Source organism: Camelina sativa, chromosome 11, assembly GCF_000633955.1.
Source record: "Camelina sativa cultivar DH55 chromosome 11, Cs, whole genome shotgun sequence".
Taxonomy (NCBI): Eukaryota; Viridiplantae; Streptophyta; class Magnoliopsida; order Brassicales; family Brassicaceae; genus Camelina; species Camelina sativa.
In genome coordinates, this window is record NC_025695.1 from 27574608 (window position 1) to 27583597 (window position 8990).

Consider the following 8990-nt stretch of genomic DNA (forward strand, 5'->3'; position numbering starts at 1 on the left):
TTCTCCCAAAAGAATGGTAAAAAGAGTGGATTTTGCAGGTAGGGAGGTTGGAGATAAATTGCAGAAAGAAAGAGAAAGGAAGAGATCAGAGCAATTACCCTTACAAAGTCATTGAAATCACTCCTCCTCCCAAGTCTCTTGGCGTCCGTTGCCTTCCTCATGTCAGTCTCAACTCTTCTTCTTCCCTTCGCTTAAATTTTTCATTGGAAATGAATGTTTCAGAAGACAAGTATATATGCCCCTATCAATTATGTAGAATGAGTTTTGATGAAAAGCTTTCTTTTTGGTTTTGGCAGAACCTTCAGTGCGGCGAGAACGTGATGATAGAAGGGCAAACGTACACAATCTCCGCTGTGACTCATCGGTATCAGCTCAGGAAAGGCAAGTACGAGCCGAGTGAGAGGAGGCTTGATGTTCTCTCCGCCGCTAGATACGTCTTAAACCTTTACTTCGACAATTTACTTCAAAACTCTTGATCTGTTTTTAACCAAATGTTTGGTCTAGATATTTTAGTTGTATCCGTGAATTCTTGTGAATTTTGTAATCAAGGATTTGTGCTTCTCTTTAATTTTGTATTGTTTTGTTTTGCCATCATTTTATTAAGTAAACAAAGTGAGTTGAACAAGAGCAATAGGTCAAGCACTGAAAAAAACAGAGCAAAAGCAAAAAAGAACACAACTCAAAGAGCAGGAAATAACTTTATGATATATATTTTTATAGAGTTGTTTGTCTAGTGAGGAAAATTATCTCTTGGGGGCTAACTTCATGTCATCGACTAGTTTCGGGTTTCATCGAGTGGCTTACCTCCGCGGTGGTTTGCGTTATCCTCAGGATCTTTCGATCCCTGTATCTTTACTCTAGTTGTAGTTTAATAACCGGGTCTTGAGTGTTGTTCATGTCTGTGCAGCCCGTGAGTATCTTTCTTACCCTTGGTAGATCACTAGTTGATGCTATTAGCTTTCATGCTTCTTATTTACTTTGTTGTGTAGTTTGACCCGGATGTTGTGTAGATTAGGCAACATACTGTGTCTTTATTTTCTCTTTTGTAAGTTAGTTGATTGTATCATGCACTTGTTAATCTGACACACCACATTAATAACACTTCTAGTTGAGTATAGTTTTTTCATATAATCCGTATAAAATGCTTACAAATTAGTTTTAGTATGCTTTTTGACATGTCTACATTAAACGAAGGAATCAAATACTGTATAAATTAAATTGACGACTTCGTTAAACTACACGTTTAAGCAAATACTTGTTGTAAAAAGGCTATTTCTTTTTTGAATCTAATTTAACATTTTTTTCAAAAATTTTCAAAAAATAAAATAAGCTACACGTTTAAGCAAAATGTATATGGCAAAGAATTGAAGCCAAATACATAAAAAAATTCTTCTTCTTCTTACTTATGATCTATAAACAAATGTTTGAGTCATCTTCAGGCAATTAAAATTCGATCACTCACATGATATATAGTTTAGTTGACCAACGTGCCCTGATTAACTAAAAACCACTGCCTGTCACCAAAAATAGCAAGACGGTCAAGTAGATTTGTAGACATCTCGAAACGAATCCGTCTGTGAGCTTAATTTTACGTCACCGCTTTGTCACATTCGTGTGGACGCCTCACGACGTGTTTATGAAACATAAAATATTTTTGCACTCTTCTTCAAAAAGTCACAACTCTTTCTCTCTTTCTCTCAATTTGAATCTAAGAAGAAACCGTCGCTAACACGTCAAATGGCTGAAGTTGAGAACACGAACTCTGTTCCGGCGTCGGAAGACACAGAGTATGGATTTAAACGGCCGGAGATGTACAGCACCAACATAGCCAATTCCATTACTTCGTACGGTCGTCATGTTTTTGTTCTTTACAAAACACCTGAAGCTTGGCCCTCACATGTAGAAGAACAAGGTTTACCTCAGCGTTTCGCTAAGTTTCTCAAAGATCGCAAATCTGATCTTCTTGTTCAGGTTATACATTTTCTTCCGTTGTATCTCTTTCTTATAAAAGATTATTCTTAAAACCATTACGCTGACTTTTTTGTTTGTTTTGTGTGCTTGTTGGTTTTGTTGTAGACGAAGCTTAATGTATGTGAAGGTGGTGGATCTGATGGTGATGTGTTGGTTTTTCCAGATATGATCCGATACAAGTGAGTGCCTCTCTACGTTTTGATGATACAAGTTGACTAGAACATGGTTGACTCCTAGCTATAGATTTCTAGAGAGTGTAGATTGTTGTATAAGCTAACTTTAGAAACTTTAGATATTACATTTTAGATGAGCTTGTTGAATCTGAGATTCAGATCTGAATCTGGAGTTTGGTATTGACTATAGGGGGGTTAAGGATACGGACGTGGAAGGTTTTTTTGAAGATGTTCTTGTGAATGGGAAGGCATGGAGCTCTGGGACTCAGGAAGAGATATCTGGAACATTTGTATTTGTGTGTACTCATACTAGTCGAGACAAGAGATGTGGTGTTTGTGGCCCAGTGATCTTAGAGAGGTTCCAAAAGGAGATTGGCTCTCGTGGACTTTCAGACCAGATTACTCTGAAACGATGTTCTCACGTTGGACAGCACAAGTATGCTGGTAATTTGATCATCTTCAGTCCTGATTCAGCTGGAAAGATTACTGGCAATTGGTAAGAAAATGGTTGGATCAATAAATGAAAATGTTATATAGTTTATGGCATTGACGAGTAACCGTGCTGGTTTAAACGTAGGTATGGCTATGTGACTCCTGATGATGTGCCTGAATTGCTTGATCAGCATATTGCAAAAGGAGAAATCATACTAAGGATTTGGAGGTATAGATTTCAAACACTCATGTTTCTAGCTTGTATATGTCTCGAACTTAGCTAAGTTACTTCTGTTTCAGGGGTCAAATGGGCTTATCTGAAGCTGAAGCTGAGAAAATGATAACAAACGGTAACAAAGAGGAGAGCAAGGGACTCACGGGAGGATGTTGTAAGGGAACAAAGGGCGTTTCGTGTTGCCAAGAAGAAACCCCAAAGCCAGAGCCAATTAAGAAAGAAGGAAAGCAGTGCGCCATATGGTTCCAGCCTCTTGACAAGGAAGAGTTCTACATTGGAGCAGCTGTGGTTGGAGCCATTGCAACTATAGCCATGGCTTACACCTTTTTCAGGAGGTCAGGATAAGAACCTAACCTTACTTACCAATTTGATTCATATAGAAGTTTTCTTGGAGATTGCCACAAGACAATAGAAAAAAGAAAACATCCGCTGATTCGACCACAAAACAGAATCGAGGAATTATGTTCTTGTTTTTGTCATTGATTGATTGATTCTACCATTGAAGAAACATATAAACTTTTTGGTTTCTATGAGCGTTTTTTGCGTTTTATGTTCTCACATTATGTACTTTTGTTGTAATGGCCATATCTTTTGTGATTGGTCTAAGCTCTCTCGCTTTGATGCATTTAACTAAACGTTGACTTTGGTTTGTTATTTTGGTTCAGTTTTGTTTATTTTTGAAATCAATTATTGTCGATAGATTGTAACCAAAAGTTTGTTGGCGATCGTTGTACAGTTCTGTAGGGCAAATATCATCTTTCATATGAAAGAAAAATAAGGAGAACAGTTTAAGTTCTTACATTAGCCAGGGGTTTCAAAGTCAAGTACAAATCATACAATGCGATGCAAAATCGTGTTCTTTGTTGTGTTAATCCCAATATGCTCTGTTGTTTCTCTCTCCATTCCATAGCTACTTCACTTTGGTTGGAAAGATTACAAGATTACTGATGCTAGCTCACATTCATCAACTCTTTTAATTTCATGAAGACACTGTTAAAATCAGATATCCGGTAATTAGAGATTTGATATCCTCACGCTTACTTAGGGGAAATGAAACTTTCATACCAAAAACAATAAGAAATGTATACCTCTCTTCAAGGGATGGCATTAGCTCTTTGGTAGCAGAAACAATGATCGACTCATCTGACTTCTCTTGCAATGAAGCTTGCTTAATTTCACTCCCTGCAACACACAAGTGGAAATTCAGCAAAGATGACTCTCGGGAACACAAGTCTTAGGATGTCTCAAGTAGATCATGTCGACAGTAAGACAAGTACAATGAATTTGTATAAGATTATAAACGTTTTTATCCTCACCTTCTATACCTTCTTGAAGCCTCGACTCGCCTCCAAGATATGAACGTTCATCCGCTTCTAAGTCTAGACCTTGACGGTCTGCAAATTTCTCTAGTAAGCGGCCGATTAGGTCATGTGCAACCAAGCTTGTCTCATCAGATATATCTTGGACTGCGAGGTACTGGTTTTTGTTTCTTCTGCGTGGCTTCTGCTCACCATGATCATCAGACTTTATATTTTCAACAGAAAACAAAGACCGAGAGCTGAACTGGTTATCTCCTTCCATCTCAATATCCCTCTCAACCTTAACTCGGATATTGCTCGTACCTATGTCATGTTTATCACTCATAAGTGTTGATTTATTGGATGTGGGAGTGACATAAAGAGACCTAGGATGATCTCTAGTAATACTCTCTGTCAGGTCTCTTATAACAATCCTATTGACAGAAGAGTGCTGGTTGGTTACGTGTGTAGAATCAGTCGGGTCCAAAACCAAGCATTCTGCACCACTTTCTTCATGATCCGAATCAGAGGACCCCATTGAATCTTCTTGAGTGCCTTTGACTTCAAGCTTTATGTTTCGGCATCTACTCTCGTTATCAAATAAACTACAACTCTCAAAATCATCATCATCATCACTGTCTTCTAAGTCCTCCATATAAGCATCATCAAAGTCCTCATCAAGCTCATAATTTGGAATACATTGGCAAAATATTTGCTTCACTTGAGCACTCACATTTAATGTACACTCTGTCTCTTCCTCAATTGCTTCCCTTGGAAAAACCTTATGCTCTACATTCCGCGTCCTCCTGTTGACCAATGAAAGAGCTTCCATCAAAGACTTTGGAATGGTGTCCATATCACTGCACTCAAAAAGATACTCAATCAACATTTGTCTGACCGCTGATCTTAAGCTGTCTTTAGATACTTCAGCTTCTGGGTCTAAACAAAGATGCAATCTTTTCAGCTCAGGAAACCTGACTTTACGGAGTAACCAGACTGCCTTCACTATCTCGTTCTGCAGGTTCTTTGTTTCTGGTGAGAACCGAAAAAAATCTGTGGCAGCAGTAGTTTTGTAGCCAGGACTTAGCTTAAGTGATAAATCTACCAATGACAACGCTTTAGCCAATCGCTCCTGCAGTTTATCCCCTGCAGAAAGTTCTGAGAGCATCTTTTCGATAGTTTGCTTCACCTGGCTTATCAGATCACTTCGACTCTGACCAAATCTACTGGTTTTCAGTTGAGGTATCATTCTTGAACCTTTAAGTTTCCTTTTCATGGCACGTAGGGTGTGCGTTGACAAACTATCTAGCTCATTCAGTACCTTCATTGCAGCATCACGATGGGACTGCAAAGTGGATGTTCTCGCCAAATTCATCGAGCAATCTTCCCGGAAATTTGCCGGATCACTAAGAACTTGATGCAGCTGATTAACAATGTCTTGTTTACCAGTATCGTCTTTTCCTTTTCCGAAATCTCTACTGATCGAATCTTTGATAATCTCTTTCATTTTCCATCGAGTCTTGTCAAAAACAGTAGAACCTCCTGTGAGTATGATTGCAATAAGATAAAGACCTTTATTCGTCATAAAATCAAGCTTTCTGGCAACTTCGAGACTGCTGAACTTTAACTCCTTTTGTTGAACATCATTGCATACTTGTTCATTCTTGCAAATTCCAAATGCCTCCTCTACTCGCGACTTAATGGTCTCGTAGAATATCTGGAATCACAAAAGAGATCTTATTGAAAGGAACTATGAATACTTCTATTACAAAAAAGGGTGAATGAGAGAGACATACATCATCTCCCCTAAGCAAAGATTCAGGGACGAATCTGTTTTACAAAGAACAAGAGTTCATAGTCATATAATCAATCAGCTAAACCAAAGGGAATAACAAAATAGAAACTCGGTAATGAACTCACTCAGTCTTTCCCGGGGTATGGTCCTTGGATTCAGACATATCACAACCCAACAGCCGCCTACAAGGTTTTTAAAAGTTTCAGTTCAGCATACCAAAGACAGCAAACGACAAAACAAAGTCGAAAACCTTTTTCCATAAAAACATTAAAAATTTGAAACTTTCACAAAGCCCTAATAAGCAAAGAGATTCCTCCAAGACCAAAGCATTTGTTTTCCTCCATCTAAGTGACAAATTATATTCCTTAATTCACATACAAACATATAAAACCAGAAAGAGAAGAAACCTTCTTTTGAGACGAATCTGCTCATCTTGATCCTTAATCTGTGAAAGTATCGAAGCACAATCATTCCTGAAGAACACTGAACAATCATCATCATCATCCATTGCAGTTGATGATGTTCTTCAAAGGAATTGGGAACACGACGATTTTGGTTTTTTTTTTACATCGTAGTTCATACTACCAAAAAACTTAAACCGGGTTGGTTCGAAGATTTAATTAAACTTTTTGAGTGAACCGGCTTAATTAGGTCAATACAAAAAGCCCATTAATGGCCCAAAAGATAAGAAACTCGTCATCTTCTACTTCTGAAACTAAAAACCTAAACACAGAGAGGGAAAACGTTGAAGACGACGGCGACCGCCATGAAAGACGAAAGTACAAGCAGCAAAAACAGGAAGAGGAACAAGAAGAAACAAAAGAACACTAAACCTTCTAAAGAAGAACCAATCGAGTCGAAACTGAAGAGTCAAAAAGATACCAAAATCAATAAAAACAATAAGCGTGGAGGTTCTTCTTCTTCTTCAGCTTCATCGAAACGAGCTAAACCTTCCAATTTCCTCGATATGGTTCTCTCTCGTTTACATTTTGATTTTTATTTATTTGAAGTTTTATGGAGATTTTGATCAATTTATAAAAATCGCAGCTTCGAGAGAGATTATCAGGTGGGCAATTTAGGATGCTCAATGAGAAACTCTACACTTGCTCGTAAGTTTTGATTTTTTTTTTTTTTAATATTCTTTCTGGTGGTTTTAATCTTGAGCTTAGTTCAAAAAAAATCTCTGCTTTTTCAGTGGACAAGAAGCATTAGACTACTTTAAAGAAGATCCAGAAATGTTTGATATGGTAATTAAAACTCACACCATTAGCTTATAGAACAAGAATTTGAGTTTGATTCTGTTTTTTTGAATTGAATTGTAAATTTTGGTTTTCAGTATCATACAGGGTATCAACAACAAATGTCAAACTGGCCTGAGCTTCCTGTTAATTCCATTATAGATTGGCTTTTGTCTAGAAGCTCTTCTTTAGTTGTGGCTGATTTTGGCTGTGGTGAGATTTTCTTTATCCCTGTGTTTTTTCTTACCTGTTGAAATCGCTTTTACCGATATGATAAATCTGTCTCAGGTGATGCAAGGATTGCTAAAAGTGTGAAGAACAAAGTTTTTTCCTTTGATCTTGTCTCAAAGAACCCCTCTGTTATTGCCTGCGATATGTCAAATGTACGTACGTCAAATCTTACTCGGTTATTCGTTCGGCTTATATGATGTGTTTTGTTGCCTCAGATTTAACTAGTTTAGTTTTGGTTTTCTTGTTGTATTAGACCTCACTTGAGTCTTCATCAGTGGATGTTGCTGTTTTCTGTCTTTCATTGATGGGAACGAACTATTCTAGTTACATCAAAGAGGCACATCGAGTACTTCGTCCAAGGTCAGCTTTTGTTTACTTTTGCCAGTTTCTTCTTCGTTATAGGTTTTTTGTCATGGTTCTGAATAACAGTTCCTATGGGTCTATTCAACAGTGGTATGCTTCTTATAGCGGAAGTAAAAAGCAGGTTTGATCCAAACAATGGAGGAGCAGACCCAAAAGACTTTGTGAAAGCAGTTTGTGATCTTGGATTTACTTCGGTTCTAAAGGTAAAATCTTTTGTCTGTATACTCTCTCATCCTCCTTTGTTTTTTTCGTTTCCCCTATGAGAACGAACCTCATTTTGTTCTTTTTGCAGGACGTCTCGAATAAGATGTTCATCTTATTGCATTTCAAGAAAAAGGTTAGTGAATAAATGCTTCCATTAGGTTTGATTAGACTCAAAGCTTGGATCTCAACGTTTTTATTTAGCAATAACCTTTTTATTTAATCTTGTGATTGTATAGGAGCAGTTGGATTCAAATCAGAAGACAATAAAGTGGCCCGAGTTGAAAGCATGTTTATACAAACGTCGATGATGAGTTTATGATGGAAGATTTACACAGATGAGTTTATAACTTTATATAAACATCAATGTTGTATCACTTAGGCATATTTATCTTCGGTTAAAAAGAAAAAAACTCAGAATTTTGCACCCTTGGTTAAATCAATTATTGTGGTCTTTGAAATGTTAGGATAAGTTTTCAGATTTTTGTTAACATAGCGAGGTTTAGTTTATGAATGTGTCATGCGTCCCTTTTTGTTTTAAGACTTATCATATATCCAAAAAAATTTCGGTTTGTTTCAACAAATTTCTCCCTTAATGAAGTTTGGTTTTCCTTAGGAACTTATCTCAGGCAATTAGAATTTTTTTTCACTTTCGATTAGGAACTTATTGTCACTTTATATACTACAAAACCTCTTTGATTAATATAATCCTATATTTGAGAGCAATACGTTGGATGAGTTGATCCCCTAATACTCCATTCGTTACTATCTTCTGTTCACTTGGTTTGCTACATGCCTACATCTACTTACTTCTGCTTGATTTCTTAGTCTTGGGATACAATTAAAAAAATTGGACACAACATGAACATATATTGATGTCTAAAAAAAAGAAGTCTAAATCAAGATCTGAGCTAAGTGACGCAAAAACTTGTTCTACTAAATGAAATGAATTATTCTTTTTTTTTTCACAAGTGTTTTAACTTTATATCATACAAAAGCCATTACAAACGAGCAAGTTAGTGGAGTAGCCACTTGATTCAAAAGCGGAAACGA

At 37.0% G+C, this 8990-nt stretch overlaps 4 protein-coding genes across 4 annotated transcripts in view; 3 read left to right on the top strand and 1 right to left on the bottom strand.

Annotated features, from left to right (window-relative positions):
* LOC104724409 overlaps positions 1-591 on the top strand; it is a 2654-nt gene extending 2063 nt beyond the window's left edge. The window contains exons 2-3 of the mRNA XM_010442892.1: positions 39-161; positions 297-591. Of these exons, the coding sequence (XP_010441194.1) occupies positions 39-161; positions 297-476 (303 nt within the window). The 3' untranslated portion in view covers positions 477-591. The remainder of the gene's footprint in view (positions 1-38; positions 162-296) is intronic.
* On the top strand, positions 1637-3465 carry LOC104724412. The gene is made up of 5 exons (XM_010442897.2): positions 1637-1971; positions 2077-2150; positions 2335-2640; positions 2722-2805; positions 2877-3465. The coding sequence occupies exons 1-5, from the start codon at positions 1738-1740 to the stop codon at positions 3154-3156; spliced, it is 978 nt and encodes a 325-aa protein (XP_010441199.1). The 5' UTR covers positions 1637-1737; the 3' UTR covers positions 3157-3465.
* LOC104724413 lies at positions 3553-6495 on the bottom strand. Its single transcript, XM_010442899.2, has 6 exons — positions 6312-6495; positions 6030-6086; positions 5906-5939; positions 4128-5826; positions 3900-3993; positions 3553-3801 (listed from the first exon to the last, which is right to left on the bottom strand). The coding sequence occupies exons 1-6, from the start codon at positions 6410-6412 to the stop codon at positions 3762-3764; spliced, it is 2025 nt and encodes a 674-aa protein (XP_010441201.1). The 5' UTR covers positions 6413-6495; the 3' UTR covers positions 3553-3761.
* On the top strand, positions 6591-8398 carry LOC104724414 (ribosomal RNA-processing protein 8-like). The gene is made up of 9 exons (XM_010442900.2): positions 6591-6874; positions 6952-7013; positions 7100-7151; positions 7241-7355; positions 7431-7525; positions 7627-7733; positions 7825-7939; positions 8029-8073; positions 8177-8398. Exons 1-9 carry the CDS (start codon positions 6671-6673, stop codon positions 8246-8248), a joined length of 867 nt encoding a protein of 288 aa, XP_010441202.1. The 5' UTR covers positions 6591-6670; the 3' UTR covers positions 8249-8398.

Coding starts and splice junctions, on each gene's coding strand:
- LOC104724413 (XM_010442899.2), bottom strand. CDS start 6,412: ATGGATGATGATGATGATTGTTCAGTGTTCTTCAGGAATGATTGTGCT. Junction 6,087..6,311: donor CAGATTCGTCTCAAAAGAAG/GTTTCTTCTCTT, acceptor AAAACCTTGTAG/GCGGCTGTTGGGTTGTGATA. Junction 5,940..6,029: donor CATACCCCGGGAAAGACTGA/GTGAGTTCATTA, acceptor TTTGTAAAACAG/ATTCGTCCCTGAATCTTTGC.
- LOC104724414 (XM_010442900.2), top strand. CDS start 6,671: ATGAAAGACGAAAGTACAAGCAGCAAAAACAGGAAGAGGAACAAGAAG. Junction 7,152..7,240: donor ATCCAGAAATGTTTGATATG/GTAATTAAAACT, acceptor TTTGGTTTTCAG/TATCATACAGGGTATCAACA. Junction 7,526..7,626: donor TTGCCTGCGATATGTCAAAT/GTACGTACGTCA, acceptor TTGTTGTATTAG/ACCTCACTTGAGTCTTCATC.
- LOC104724412 (XM_010442897.2), top strand. CDS start 1,738: ATGGCTGAAGTTGAGAACACGAACTCTGTTCCGGCGTCGGAAGACACA. Junction 2,641..2,721: donor GGAAAGATTACTGGCAATTG/GTAAGAAAATGG, acceptor GTTTAAACGTAG/GTATGGCTATGTGACTCCTG. Junction 2,806..2,876: donor ATCATACTAAGGATTTGGAG/GTATAGATTTCA, acceptor CTTCTGTTTCAG/GGGTCAAATGGGCTTATCTG.